The sequence below is a fragment of the Carcharhinus amblyrhynchos genome, chromosome 17 (assembly GCF_965287045.1).
Source record: "Carcharhinus amblyrhynchos chromosome 17, sCarAmb.v2.hapA, whole genome shotgun sequence".
Lineage (NCBI taxonomy): Eukaryota > Metazoa > Chordata > Chondrichthyes > Carcharhiniformes > Carcharhinidae > Carcharhinus > Carcharhinus amblyrhynchos.
The window spans coordinates 38,465,285-38,481,712 of record NC_137340.1 but is presented as its reverse complement, the minus strand read 5'-3'; the positions used below and the strand labels follow the sequence as shown (position 1 = coordinate 38,481,712).

General features: G+C 44.5%; 1 protein-coding gene across 1 annotated transcript in view; it reads right to left on the bottom strand.

Moving 5' to 3' along the window:
• eno4 (enolase 4) overlaps positions 1-16,428 on the bottom strand; it is a 75,363-nt gene that overhangs the window by 32,287 nt on the left and 26,648 nt on the right. The window contains exons 3-4 of the mRNA XM_080205836.1: positions 13,106-13,296; positions 2,324-2,463 (exon numbers count right to left, since the gene is read on the bottom strand). Coding sequence (XP_080061962.1) covers positions 2,324-2,463; positions 13,106-13,296 — 331 coding nt within the window. The remainder of the gene's footprint in view (positions 1-2,323; positions 2,464-13,105; positions 13,297-16,428) is intronic.

Below are 16,428 nucleotides of genomic sequence, written 5' to 3'. Positions count from 1 at the left end.
TAGACCTCGCCCTCCTCACCTTGAACCTGTGACCCCTCGTGATCTTCACCTCCGACATGGGAAAAAGCTACCCACTGTTCACCCTATCTATACCCTTCATAATTTTATACACCTCTATTAGGTCTCCCCTCATTCTCTGTCTTTCCAGGGAGAACAACCCCAGTTTATGCAATCTCTCCTCATAGCTAAGACCCTCCATACCAGGCAACATCCTGGTAAAGCTTTTCTGTACTCTCTCCAAAGCCTCCACGTCCTTCTGGTAGTGTGGTGACCAGAACTGGACGCAGTACTCCAAATGTGGCCTAATCAATGTTTTATACAGCTGTAACATCAGACGCCAATTTTTATAATCTATACCCCGTCCTATAAAGGCAAGCATGCCATATGCCTTCTTCACCACCTTCTCCACCTGTGCTGCCACCTTCAAGGATCTGTGGACTTGCACACCCAGGTCCCTCTGTGTGTTTATACTTTTGATGGTTCTGCCATTTATTGTATAGCTCCCCCCTACATTAGTTCTACCAAAATGCATCACTTTGCATTTATCTGGATTAAATTCCATCTGCCATTTCTCCGCCCAATTTTCCAGCCTATCTATATCCTGCTGTGTTCTCCGACAATGTTCATCGCTATCCACAAGTCCAGCCATCTTTGTGTCATCCTGATCTTACTGATCACACCAGTTACACCTTCTTCCAAATCATTTATAAATATCACAAATAGCAGAGGTCCCAGTACAGAGCCCTGCGGAACACCACTGGTCACAAACCTCCAGCCGGAAAAAGACCCTTTCACTGCTACCCTCTGTCTCCTGTGGCCAACACATTAAGAAGTCTGACAACACCAGGTTTAAGTCCAACCGATTTATCAAATAAATCAGTTGGACTTCTTACTGTGTTTACCCCAGTCCAACACCGGCAATTCCACATCCTGTGGCCAAGCCAATTCTCTACCCATCTAGCCACCTCTCCTTTTATCCCATGAGATTTAACCTTTTGCACCAACCTGCCATGAGGGACTTTGTCAAACGCTTTACTAAAATCCACATAGACAACATCCATGGCCCTTCCCTCGTCAACCGTTTTTTTGTCACCTCCTCAAAAAACTCCACCAAATTTGTGAGGCATGACCTTCCTCTTACAAAACCATGCTGTCTATCACTAATGAGATTATTCCGTTCTAAATGTGCATACATCCTGTCTCTAAGAATCCTCTCCAACAATTTCTCTACCACGGATGTCAAGCTCACCGGCCTATAATTACCCGGGTTTGAAGATCTCTGAAATCATCGAAGTTAATTTCTAGAATTCCTGAAGTTGAGTATGCAAATTATTTGTAAATCGAAGATCAGATATTCCTTTTTATTGAAGTTCTGTTTGATAAAGATTGAAAATTACAGAAAATTGCACTGGCATCAGCTGTTCACCATTTTTTTCTGTTGTATGATAGTTTTATGATTTAATCGAGTGACTTTCTTTCAACTTCTGTGAGGTATTGGGAGTCTCAGCAATTTCAAAGGAAGTTGCAAGGAGAAGGTGGGGTGGTATACCCCTGCACAAAGATAATTTATTGATTTACGTGATTTAGTATTTTGTGATTGGTTTCTGGAAGACAATTAAAGACTCTGAATATCCTTGGGGGGAATTGTATACTTGAGACAGAAATCACGTGGTGCTGGTATGGCAGAGGCATAGAATGGAGAACAACCCAGTGATGCCAGCTGCACATTTCAATGGATCTGATTGCATGAGTTTCCTGTGGGGCAGAGATGGAAGTTCAATCCACCCCCAAGGCCTTGAATTAAAAGTGGTGGTCAGCTGAGACGGTGTCCTAAGCATCAGCGGAACCTACAGGGTTTCCAAGTTATGGTCATGGTCTAGAAATCTCCAGAAGATTGCAATCACAATGTTTTGGAATTGGTCTTTACTACTGGAGATGATTTCATAGCCTCGACTCAAGTTTACTCAAGCTGGTTTCACTGATTTGTGGTCTCCAGCACCATACTGCCTTGCTTGCCCAAGCATGCAGCTCCTGCCTCCCTTTCAATGCCAGTTTCCCAGAATCCTGTTGCTGTGCAACAACTATTAAGTGTAAATCAGGCACCCAAGCACACAATGAGTGCCTAATTCAAATGTATTAATGAGGTGACCATCTATGAACAGTGGGGCATTTGTATAAAACCCATCATTGTAACACAGCAACAACTTGTTTGCTGTGGGCTGGAGACACATTTTTCATTTTTAATATTCAATAAACTATTGTTAATAAGAAAGCCTACCAGTCTGTAGAAATATTTTTCAAAATTACCAAAATGTATGCTGACCTTTAACAGGTTTCTTTTTCTTGTCTGGAGTAACAGCTGTGGTGTTTGAAAGCGATAATTCAGCCTCTGTTGTGACCTCTACTTCAGCATCTTTTTTCCTTTGCTCTTCATCTTCTTCCAGTTTTCTTTGAAAGTACTCACTGCAGATATCAAGTTTAGAATTGGCACAATGCATACTTAACAAATTATTACCAATATACTAGAGGAAAAAATTTGTTACTTCAATTGTGAGGACATGTTGGAGAGGTTGGGACTGTTCTTGGAAAGAAAAGGGTATTCAAAATCATGAGGGGGCTGGAGACAGTAGATCAAGAGAAGCTGTTCACATTTACATAATGATCAAGAATGAGAGGGCATGGGTTTAAAGTCACATGCAAAAGAAACAAATCAGATGCAAGGAAAATCTCTCTCATGCAGTAAGTCGTTCGGATCTGGAATACTACTTGGCAGTTTGGTGGAGACAGGCTCAATTGAGGCACGCAAGAGGACATTAGATGATTATTTGAATAAAAACACTGAGCAAGGGTATAGGGAAAAGACAGAAGAACATCACTAAGTCACAATGCTCATTTGATGAGCTGCTGAAGACATGATGGGCTAAATGGCATCTTTCTGCTCCATAACAATTCAATAATTATGTGATTTAAGACTGAACACTTAAATTAGAAATATAGGGGGCAATTCTTCCAAAAGTGTTGAATTGTTGGGAAAACTGTTCTAGATCATGACTGTCTTTTCGGTGCAACTTCAGACCTGAATCTCCCCATTCTGTGCAATGCAGAGCTCACAATCGTGAGTATTATTAAAAGCTCAAGGGTGGGACCTATTCATGCTAAAGAGCCTGAAATTGGCGGGATGAGTGGGAACCTGTGCATGTGCACATTGCTGGGAGACCTCCCAGCATCCAGATCACTGCTGTCCAACCCTCACAGATGTTGCTGGCCTCATTGCTGGCCCCCACAAAGCCCCCCCAGACATCGCTGACCCCCACAACCCCCACCCCCCAACAGATATCACTGGCCCCCACACAGACATCGCTGGCCTCCACAACTCCCCCTCAAACATTGCTGGCTCGTACAACCCTCCCGACAGACATCGCCAGCCTCCACAACCCCCAAAGACATCAGTGGCCTTGACAACCCCATACAGACAGCACTGCCCCCCTCCCATACAGACAACGCTTCCCCCCCCCCCCCACTTCCCCATACAGATGGTGCTGGCCCCCCTTCCCCACGCCCATACAGACAGCACTGGCCCCCACTCCCCCATGCAGACAGTGCTGCCCCCCTCCCCCCTCTCCTCCCATATACAGACATGGCTGCCCGCGCATCCCATGCCCCCATGGATCAGGATAATGCAGATACCCAATCCCTCCATTCCTTGAACATACTGTCCTTACTGCTGCCCTGCAGAGAACTTGCTGACATGCATAACTCCAGCTTGTGATCATTCCTTCTCTTGAATGGGAGCCTTGAGTATTGCACCCCCTGAACACAGCAGCGTATTGAATGGCAGCCAATCAGCACCCTGAGGGATGCATGACATTCAATTGAAAGCAGCTTGCAAAATTTCTCACAAGCATTCGTTGCCAACTGGCCCATGATTGTCCACACATGGCACCTGCACTCCCCTAGTAAACCAGAGATGTATATAAACTGCAGAAATGGACACACAGCCAGTCATGCCACAAAGATGCCTGCGTGCAAACCTGCACCCAGATTTACAAAGGCTAGATGCCATGGAGGAGAAGCATGAGTGTCTGTTCCCGGGCCAGGGCCCTCGCCCAAGGGGTGCATTTGCCATGGCATTGTGGGAGGAGGTGCAGAAGTGGTGAATGCCAGGAGCTTCACACCATGCTGTGGCAGGCAGTGTTGCAAAAAAATGTACGAGCTTCTTCAAGCAGCAATGAAAAGTAAGCATCCCACTTGGAACCCTGCACATGCTTGGCACGAATCTCCAACCCTGCCTAGATGCCTGAAGGGCATGCAACAAGTTACCCTTCCCTCAGGATCAGAATCTAACTCCTTTCCCTCATCCCTCAATGAGCACCCTTCAGTGGTGACCGCTTTCCCCAAAACTGCCAGCACAACGCCCGAGACACAGGCACGCATTGCGCTCCATGCACTGCAATATATTAATGCTTGTTATCCACCTTACGTTCCTTTAGGAAAACAACATTCACAATGCACGCGAGATGACACAGACTGGTGGTGGTATGCCTGACCTGCTGCAGCTGACCAACATCAATAAATATGCCTTGAAGCTGGCAGGGAGTGATGGGACATCCCAATTGATCACTTACAGCCAGGTCGGCGTCCAGCATGTAAGTGAGCAGAAGTCCACCCCCAACTTAACTCCTGCTCGAAGTAAGTGCGATGCTGGATAGAATGTTTTACCTCCCTTCCCCTAACGTATGTTCTTTATTACAGCTCTGGACCCAGAGGAAGCCAGCCCTTCGGGTGTTGATCTGTCCCCACTGCTCTGGAGCAAACTGCCCACGACCCCTTGGATGGATGACACCTCGGAGGGAGGCACTGAGGCATCCTCTGAGGACAGCACCACTGAAGCTGCACCTGCATGTACCATACAACCCACCAACTCAGAGACTATCACCATGGTGGGTACCTTTACTGTTGAGGCTTCTGGAGCATAAACTAATGAGCACATTACAGACACATCAGGTGGAGGCAGGCACATCTGAGGGCTTAGGCACACTGGGGGCGGCCGGAGGCCAGGATTCAACTATCCCCAAGCCAAGGGCTGGGCCTCTGGGTGTGTTCCTTCCAAGACCGGTGGAAACCCAGGGAGTTGTGGAAGGACTGTTAGTGACCATGCTGTGACTGCAAGGCTGTTTAAGGAAGTCCAACATTGTGCTGTTGAAGGAGGTGGTGCCAACACAGTGTGCGAACCAGGCCAACACTGCAAGAGTGGAGACCGCAATGGAAAGTCTGGCTCAGGCATCTGTCCTCATGGGTGACAGGGTCCAGGCCACCCTGGAGACACAATGGGCCATGGGCATCCAGGAGGCACAGCATCCGATGGCCATGGGTGTCGGGGGCATGTGGGAGACATGGCTGGCCACGGCTAGGACCCTTGCTGGCATTCTGGAGACACAGCAGCCATGGCTTTGAGCGTTGACAACTTAGCCCAGGCTCAGAGGGCTACTGCTGAGGCGCTCCAGAACCTGGTTCACTCACAGTGCAGGTGGGTGGGTGGGGGGGGGGTGCGCGCTCCAGAGCTTGGGCCAGTCTCAGAAGGCCAGGAGTGAGGGATCACAAATCATGGGGCAGACTCATCTAGGCCTCTAGGACTGGCAGAGACAGGTGATGCTGGAGCTTCTGGAGCTCAGTCCAGCTACCCTGGCATCCCGTGGAGAATCCCCGGGGCCTCTGGGCACCCCAATGGAGGAGGAAGGGCTTGAGCCCATGCTGGGGCCTTCCACCCAGGAGATCCCGGACATCCCAAGATGTTCCGATTCTCCCCTTCCTGACACCGGGATATCGCAGGGCCAGCGAGATGAACAGGGTGGCACCGAACAGTGCCATCCGCAAGTTAGCAGGGGTCCTTCAGATCCCTGCCACCCAGGGGACGTCTGCCAAGGGCATCACAAGCAATGGGGTATGCATCACAGCTGGACACCCCCACCTCCAATGTGCATCCTGGAGTAGCACCTAGAAGAAGCAGTAGACTGCACAAAGTAAGAAAGTTGTAGTTCACCAAGGGCATGGGTGAAGGTCAGCATTGGTCAGGGTTTAATAATCAATAATTGTTAAGAATACAATAAACAGTTTATTGCATCTCACAGCTGTGACTAATTGTCTCAGATTCTTCACCTCCCCACCCCCCACAGAGCTGAGTGTTCCCGATTCCCAAACACAGAGGTGCTGTCTGTTGAATCTTGCAGACACAGCCACATGTTACAGAGTGCCAGTCCGACCTTCCCCAACGTTCACCAGATCCTTGATGCAATTGCCCCCCCCGCCTCCCCTCTCCATTGGCCAAAAAACATGTTCCTTACAGCTATGTGGGCCAGAATGGCAATGTGCATTCGGAATACAGGTAGGAGTCACACTTGAATGGCACCAGGGGCTGGATCCCAGTGTGCACAACAGTGAGTCGTCATCATCCTCCAGCTTTCAACCAAGACTCATAACTATTGCCAGCCCAGGCACATTAACAGGTTTGGATGTTTCTACAGAATAAGGTGGTAGGATGACAGAAGCTGGGGAAGGGTGATGTGGTGTTTTGAGGGCGCAGGTCGGTTTGAAAGGGGAATAGGGACTGCACTTGCTCCTGGGGTCTGGTGGATGTATGATGGTTGCAGCCCCCTCACTGCACAGCACAAGCTAGATGGTGGGCTGCAATGAAGGCATCACTCGTTGCCTATCACTGCCAGACATCTGCCATCGCTGCCCGCCCTCTTTCTTCCAGCTCATCATGTGATGGGATGTCCACCTCGCCCCCTCACCGCTCCTCTTCCTCTTCCAGCTGGTCTCCTGCAGCTGGGCGATGTTGTGAAGAGCGCAAACAATGATGACCCGTGAAGAACGCACAGGGTCATACTACAGCCCCTCCCCAGAGCAGTCCAAGTAGCAGAACCGCATCTTCAGCAGGCCAATGCACCACTCAATGGACCGGGTGGCTTTGTGGGTCTTGTTGAAGCAGGTCTCCATCTCAGTCTTGGGCCTCCGCACAGGCATCATCAGCCATACCATTAGTGGGTAACCCTTGTCACCCAGTAGCCATCCCATGAGCCTGGGCTGTCTTCAAAGAACGCAGAGTTGTCCGACTGCCTGAGCACAAAGCTGTCATGGACACTTCCTGGATGGTGTGCATCAACCTGCATGATCATCATTTGATGGTTGCAGACAATTTGGATGTTCAGGAACCCTTTCCTGTTCACAAATTGCTGCGGCCCCGCACGTGGGATCCACAAGGTGATGGGTGTCCCATCCACTGCCCCCTGCATACTGAAATCCCAGTGATGGATGCAAAGCCAAAAGTCTGGGTCACCTGCTATGCACAGCCCATATCAAAATTAATGTACTACCTTGCCCGGGCATACAGGGCATCCATGACCTGCCACACACATCTGTGCATAGAGGCCTAGGAGTTCCCAACTAGGTCACCATTGGGTGCCTGGAATGATCAGGAAGCATAGAAATTCAGGGCACCTGCCACCTTCATGTCCACTTCTCCCCAGGGAGGGGGTGCCCAACCCTCCCCTCCCCTGAGGTGCCAGGTATGCAAGCACCTCACAAATGTGTCACACCGTGGTCTTGGAGAGGTGCAGCCAGGGTGGGACATCTCATCCAGGAGGGCCTCGAAGGAATTGCGGGGCCTGAAACTCCTTGGCCTCGGCACGCTCTGCCTTGTCGGGAAGCTGCTCACCCACTTCCTGGCCTTCAGCAGCAGCCCTCTGCTCTCCTTCCTAAGGGACCGCTCCTGCTGTAGTCTTTCCACATCCGCCACCTTCTGAGATGCCTCTTTCTCCTCTTCCTCTACCCCTGCTGCCACCATCTTGGCCAGCTCCAGATCGAGTAAACCGAGATCCATCTAGACAGCAGGGTTTGGAAAGAATATAGAATGACAGTTTATTATCATTGGCTGCATTGACCCAGCACCACCCCACTCCCTCACCTGGGCCAGTACCCCCATTTGTGGGTGATGGCAACACCCCATAATCCATGGTGACACATGGACCTGATTAGGATTGTGTGAAATTCCCATCATGACAAATGCTGGCATAGATTATGCGGATTGGTGTGCAGCTGTGGGCAATGCTCACTCTTGAGCCATTGCTATGTGTGCAACTGCAGCATCCATTATAGGCATATGTTGCTGGTCCGTGTGCATCGGGCAGGGACAGACTGCAAATCAGCACCAGATGCGTCCCCAGTGACAGCAGATTCCATGCAGTCCATGTCTGAATCTCTGCACACCAGCCTGGAGCAGCAGATGTTTCTTCATCTGGTTAGGCTTCATTCAGCAGAACATCAGCAATCAGTCAAGTCCCTGACCATACCTCGTGGCAAGACAATGTCACTGCAAAGTGCCTTGGAGGAGTAGAGTGAGCAGGATTCCTTGAGGCTGCCTCCCACACTCACCCAGAGAGCTCTGGGAAAATAGAAGCCCCCCAGCCCCCTCACCCCAGATATTACTGGTCCATGGGCCAACAACTGAAGACAGCAGGAGGAAGGCCACCAGGCATCTCCAGGGCCTGCCTGCAACATCCTCTATGCTCCACCAGCAACACTTACTTCCTCACGCTAATTCAAGGCTGCCACGCCAGGTTAAGATTTTTATGTATCTACTCTGATTCGTGTCAAAGTTACACGTCAAAGTCAGAGGTGGGAGGTGGCAGAGATTGCCATGTCAATCCCAATAATGGCATGCTAAAGGTATGTAAAGTCATGCAAATCAGCAGTACGTTGGTTTTCTGCGCACTCCCAGTGGCACTGTTTTTCTCCGGTTGGGAGATGCACGCGGGAACCTGCAAAACGGCTGACACGCGCATCTCCCAGCCTGACCCGCCCAGAAAAATTGCAGATTGCGATGGGAGAATCAGGCCCATAATTCTTGACTGATATTTTTAGGCCGGTGCTATTCGTCTATACAATACACATTACTAATAATATGTCAATCCAGTTGGGGCTTATATCCCACTTCAGCGCACCCTTCAGTCTTCAGTTACATTATCATTTTTATATTGATGTGCACAGTTGTTGCATGAGGTTTCACAAAGAGAAAATCTTGAATCACAACAGTGACTTATTGAACGACACCCAGTCTCACATAGAAGATTCCCTTCTACCTGGACCCTAACACTCAATGTGCTGTTTTGCGCACTTCCTCCTAATAAGCCCCAGAAGGATCATGTGACCTATGAACATCAGCCCCTTAAAGGGATCATGCTTCCACATTCTTCCCCCATAAGCTCTTTTACAATAATACAAACAAAAACTCATACAGATATATACAGTCAAAATAAAATGCGCAAAGAGTGGCAAAGTTCACAAAGTCACCCACCCTGGACACTTCCGGACACTTGTGGAGTGGTGCAATTGTGCATCTGGGTTCTGAGCTCAGGTAACTGAATCATTAATAGTGGTAGGAGGGCCAAGAGATTCCAATGTTGAAGTAGGGTCACGCCCTCTTTTTCTGTGATGTTGAATATTTCAATCCAATTCCATTTGATTTGCTTCAACCAGTCTTGTCCCATAAGGTTAGGCCTCCATCCTTTTACTACCATCAGAGGTAGCTGAGCACAATGATGCTGATAAGATACTTGTGTTGATGTCATGCCCAATATCTTCAGCACCTCAGTGCCTCCCTCCGCATAGTTTACCAACTTTACTGAGAATAATGTGAGCCTCATAGGTTGCAGACCTCCCTACAAATGCTTGTAGGTTTGTTCATCTATTACCATGGCTGAAGCACCTGTATTGATCTCCATTGTCAAAGGACGCATGCTAACCATTAATCATATGGGAGATTTTGATGTGGGGTCTTGCTTAATTTCATAATTTTGAGCTTAAAACTTCAGACTTCTCCCTCGCTCTTGTTCAATGAAGTCTTTGTTTCTTTTCTGGAAAGTAGGCACTGTCTGTCTAACTCTGCATCTGACTTGTATGTGGCCCTTCCAATTACATCTGAAACAAATGAACTTATATATGTCTTGGGGATGATCTCCCTACAACTACAACACTCACCAATTTTTTGTGGCTGATAATTTCTCTTCCTTTTCTCAGGCTCCATTGGGCCCTCGAGTGGCTGCCATTTCTTGCCAAAATTTGTTCACCTTGTCCTGTATGCCTTGCAGTTCAAAAGTGCTTTGTTCAGTGCTCTCATTTGCTTGAGCCAATTCAACCACTTTATAGAAGGAAATTTTAATTACAATTCTCAATCCATGCAATATATGGTGGCAAGTGGTTCGAACTGCTGCCTCAAAGCACCAGGGACCCAGGACCCAGCTTAGGTCACTGTCTATGCAGAGTGTGCAAGTTCTCTCCAAATTCTACTGGTGTCTGCATGGATTTTCATTGCAAGTCCTATTTTCCTCTTGACATTCTCTCTTGACTTGCTGTATTTGGCTGAGCTCTCCCAAATAATTCACATTGCATGCTTTACATTTCTGTTTTTTCTTGTATGATCATAGTCTCTATTTCCTTATCATCCCCTTTTGAGTCCCCTGCCACTCTCTCTTATTGGAATGTACCTACCCTGTGCCTGAATATTTCTTCCTTCAAGATCACCCATTATTCCATTGCAGTTTTTCCTGTGAAAGTTTTGGATCCATTTTACCCTGGCTAGATCTCCTCTCATCTCATTGACGTTAGCCCGCTTTTAATTTAGAAGTATGACTTTCGATTGCCTGCTACTCTTCTCCATTACCGAACCTTGTGACGTGACAACCATTCTTACCCAGGCGTTCTTCCACACATACTTGGACCACCATCTATCTTTAGCACCTGACCCAGCAGCGTCTCCTTCCTAATTGGATTGAGAACATACTGGTGAAGGAACCTACTCTGAACACATTTCTGAAATTCCCCTCTATCCTTTCTCTTTATTGCAATGTTATCACAATCAATGTACTGATCTATGCATTTTCACTGAAACAAGAACTAGATTTCTGACCAGTTTGGAAAATTATGCTGTTGAATATAATTATTTTCTGTAGGTGGAGTCGTCAATTTATAAGTACCAAAGAGTTTTTTTACTGTGGCATTTTAAAGTCCACCTCAGTAGGAGAATCAAGCAAATAAGCACAAGCCTGAGATCTGGTTGGACATTGTCTAAACAGGGAAAGATTTTAAGAGTTCTGACAGGATCAACTAATCTTAACAAACTGTTAGATCTCATCTATCTAGAACATAAATTAGACATGGCTTTGTGATGTCAGATCTGTCAGGAATGAAACCCTCCTGTAATTTCCATTCATTTTCAACAGCAATTCTGCTGAAGAACTAATCCCACACGCACCTAGCCTAGAAATTGTGATGGAAGCAAGATGGGGTGGGATTCCATAAAAATGGTTTTCATCCTAAAATATATTCCTAGAAAACATCCATGTTGCTAATGAGCCCCATCTCAGCAGAAATCATGTGGGAACTCTCCTCCTCCTCTCCTTCTCCAAATTTGTACCATTTCCAGAATAATCAAATTCAGCTGATGGCACATAGTTAATCAATTCATTTGGCTATTATTTCCTTCAAACAAACCAATGGTTCAAATAAACAAATAAACTCCAGATACTGAATAGCTAAAACAAGCTCCAAACACCAAACAGCTAAAATGAAGTGAATGAAGTTCAAAATACGTAATGGATTTTCTTTTCGATATGACAAATAATGAGAATAATTGAAAATTCTGGCCAATTGTTGAGTCTCTGGGACATGAAAAGAAATGATGTGGGTAAGCCGGCGTTGGACTGGCGTAAACACAGTAAAAAGTCTGACAAGTCTGAAAAGAAATCCAAAGCTTTATCCTTATCATTATCTTTAAAAAGAAAATGAATTTCCAGCTGAACCAAAACAGATGGCTGCGACAAGTCACATGACTATAGGTTTGGTCCTCTGGTAGCTACCCCAGGAGTTACAAAAACAATTATTTTCTCAGCCAGTGGAATCTCACATTTCATTGTACAGACTTTAAGGGCGTTCAAATGGTCAGTAGATAGGCATATGGATAACATTGGGATAGTTTAGGTTAGAGGGTCATTAGATTGGTTCCACTGGTCGGCGCAACATTGAGGGCCGAAGGGCCTGTACTGCGCTGTAATGTTCTATGTTCAGACATTTTGTAATCACAAACCCAGGAGACTTGCACTTTGAAATTCATTATGCTCACAAAGTTGTTAAAAGATTCACATCACACCTGGAACTGTCTAGAATCATTTCAAAAGAGAAGCAAGAGGACATAATTTGCATCTGATAACCCCACCTTGCCAGCGGAATTGGTGGGTTTGCCTAGAGAATGGCTTCCAAAAGCAAACCCTCAAAACAGTTGGCAATTCTTTCAATAACTATTGACTAAGATAATCAGTACTGGAATCAAAGCCAGTTCCAGAAACTGCTTAAACATCCCTTTTGGAAGTAATTGTGGGGAAAGAAAGTCACATGACTCAAGTAGTCATTTTGAAATCTGTATATGCCTTTGAGAACTAAGAATTCCTCTCTCTGCTGTTTTAACATTAACTGGAAAGAACTTCAGCTACCTGGCTGAACAAGCAATTGGTTGCCATCTCTCAGCACCTCCAAGCCTGTCTCTGCTGTAAGAGTTCCTATTAATGTCTGCAGAACTGACCCAGTTTCTGAATATCTACTTCACCTGTGGTATCCACACCAACTGCAAAGTGAACCCAATGCATGTCTTCAGCCAGTTGAACTCAAACTATATGAAAGAATTTCTCATTGGACTCTGACTCTGGAAATCATGTGAACTAATCATTTCTGTGATCACTGTACTGTTAGTGCCTATTGTGTTGCTAACACTCCTCCCATGGGTTTTGAATACAAAATAAACTAACCTGAGTTAATTATAATGGGTTTCAGTGGATTATTAGTAAACTGGATCACACCAACTGAAGATTTGGGAAAACATGCCATTACACACTTAAAAATAATTCAAAATACCTTATTGCTTATGGGCAAAAGGTGGGAGGAAAAAATGATAACCAATTGTGACTTAACATACATAATATAATGAAAAGGGAAGATATAAGAAAATTTAATAGAGAAGTTTGAAAGAACTAAGGATTTTGGAGAACTATAGCAATACCTCAGCAATTTGTCCACTTGAGTCTGATTAGTTGGCAAAAGCCCCTTTAGCAAGGAATTAAGTGGTTCATTAATCCATTCTAAGGCAATCTGGACAGATAGATTTTTCAGTTCATTTTCTTTATCCATGGTACCTTGGGTGGTGTAGTTGGGATCACGACAACAATTAGACATTGTAGTAAAGCAGATACTCTGAAAAGAAACAGATTGTGTTAGAAAACATTTAAAGTAGTTAATATAATGACTCAAAGCTGCAATATCAGTATACACATATCTTCCTTGGATTAAATTTTTTTTACTTCAATTTTTAGAAGCAAAGCTTTTACTCATATATGATGGTCCTCATTTGTAAATTCAGACTGTAAATATAACAAAAATAAAATGCGTAAGTATTAAGTTTTATTGAAAAGTTCTTCATGGAACTGACAATAATTTCTTTAAGTGTTTTTCAAAAACTGTCATTTTGGTCAACAAAGTTCCATTGAATAAAACAGTTTAGCTCTATACCGAACATGTGCAGTATGATCTGGAATTCTTTTGAGCCCAACAGCAGAACCAGCAACAATATTGCACAGCTAATGTACAATGTTATTGTAAAGGAATGAGAGGAGAAACATTTATCAAAAGATGCTTATTTATCACTGTTAGGAAAACAAAGGTAGTTTCAAGGGATTTATATTTCTAATGTTCATCCATACAAATAAACTGGGTTTAATTTAATGTTTCTGCCTAAAAAAGAGTAAAATCTATAGCTGGACAAAGGGGTTTGTATGTGTGGGGTTGGTTCAGTTCCAACTGTGCTTCTATTGTGCTTAGAGAGGGTTACAGTGTGAAGAGCAAATGAAGGTTGGCAGAAGTAGCAGTGGTTGCTTAGCAACTGAGGGCTTTTTAAGGTAGAAAGAATTGTGAATTTAATATTTAGCTGAAATTGTTTGTAGCTGCAGGATACTGGGCAGTGAAAATCTCTCAATTCTGCCAGGAGAAGCTGCAGGAAAAGGGTGCTGCAAGGAGACAGACTTCTGACTTCCCAAGAGAATGAGACATAGTCCAGATAACCAGAGAACTGGGGCATAAAGAATGTCTTAGGAAGACTGAAGTTAAGAGAACAGAGACCAAGGTATCGTTCAGAAGAATTCAAGGGAAAAGTAAACACAATGTTCTGAGTTAAAGAGAAGATGCAGTAACCAGAATTAAAATGGAAAGTAAATCAAACAATGCCACTTTAATAGAGTTTGGGAATCAAGATTTAAAGCAATTGTAAGAGTTTGTACAGCAGTCAAGACAAAGAAATCCTGACGGAGTTATAAAACCAGGATACTGAGTTTGATGCGTAGGTTAGAGGGATTAGTGGGTATAATATGTAGGGATATGGGGGTAGGATTGTGTTCAGTGCAGACTTGATGGGCTGAAGGGCCTCTTTCTGCACTGTAGGGTTCTATGATATTAAAACTGGAGTGAAAGCTTTATTTAAAAGAATCATTTACAAAACCTGGACTGAATGCCGGAATGCAAACTGCTGATGGAAAGCACTGTTGTGAAAGAAAATTGGAAAGTGTGTGCTTTTGGAGTGAAATTTGAAAATTTTCATGCGACAGTCATCTGGGGGATTTTGAGGAGTAATCCACAGACATTAACTTTGGTTCAGAATGGAGAGTTGCTTTCACCGCATTCAACTGATGGTGTTTAAAGGGACTTGGAGTTACTGAGAACAGTGTAGCTTAAGATATACTTCGTAATCCACATTAACTCCAAAACCTGTGTGCATTTGTTTAGCTGAGGGGGGAGTAAATGTGTATTGTATAACAATCCAATTTTTCATGTTAATAAGTGTTTTTGTTCTTGATGTTAAAACTAAGTAGCAGTCCTGTGAATATAGTCTTCTATCGTATCTAAAAAAAGTAAAAGTTACCATCTTTGAACCAGGGTTACATGCTGTGATCTCCCCTTCAGGTTATAACATCAACTGGGAGCATAACACCAAATATAAGCAGGTTGGCACCGGACTATGGCAACTAGGGGATTTTCACAGTAACTTCATTGCAGTGTTAATGTAAGCCTTATAAATAAACTTTTACTTTTGAGTACTGCGGGTCAGGTTTTGCCATATCAACAAACGGGCAACCTGTGCCTAGCAGCCAATTTTCATTGCTGCCATTTTAATCCACATGGGAGATGTGGCAGGTTGCGATCCCAATGCACACTCAAATTGCGATCAAGTTCAGCCTTTTAAAATGTCTCAATATGAACTTCCCTAAGTTTAAGATTTTCAGTGAGGCAGATAGGTTCTTGAAGACTTTATGAAACATGCCATGTCCATCAGTTCATAAGGGAAGTCTGTTAAAAGTTGAGAACTTTTTGACAAGTTAGTTCTAAAAGTCTTTCCAATTTCAAATGTCACAATTAGATATAGTATGATAAGTTAAGCATGTTTTAATGAAATGATTGATTTTAGAATTCTGTCCTTAAAAGATAAGTAACCATTAAATTGACCAGCAGAAGGTAGGTATTCAGTTGTCCAATAACCTTTGATTCCTTTGCCTAACAAGAATCTACTTATCTCTGCTTTAAAAATATTCAATGACTCCGCTTTCACTGCCTTCTGCAGCAGAGTTCCAAAATTGCACAGCTCTCATCTCTGTCCTATAAGTGCGTCTCCTAATTTTAAAACAGTGCCTCCTTGATCTAGACTCATTCACAATAGAAAACATCCTTTCCACATTCACCGAGTTGAGACCATTCAGGATCACACACTATAACAATAGCTATTTGTTTAATTTGGCGGCTCACTACCAACTTCCTAATGGCAATTGGATATGGGCAATTAAACGCTGCCCTACCCAGCATTCCCCATTCATGTTAATGAATAATTAAAAATGATCAGGAACATGGATTAGCCATGAACCTGCATTGTTATACGTTGGTAGATTGATCATCAGGGGCAGGGCTGAGTGGAAGAATATAACATTTGGCACATACTAATTACATTATTTGAGGCTTGAATAAATCTTCTGTTGGCCTGTGGGGAAGCCTCCTGAAAACTGGCCAATTTCTTTGCTGCAAAATCCAAAGGGTAAGGCGTCAAGCTTATGGACAATTTCCAGACTCATGCTGCAAGTGTACCTTACAATTTCAGTCTTCAATCACTTTTTTAAAACTACAGTACTTAGGAACAAAGCCACATACATGTTCCTTAAGAGTTTAGTCTAGTTTAAGTACTCTTATTTTCTTTGTTTCTGTTCAGCTATGTGCTGAAACTGCCTTCTCAATGTCCTGATATTAAAGACAAATGATAATTGCTGGCAGATAATGGGCCAACAAGTCATT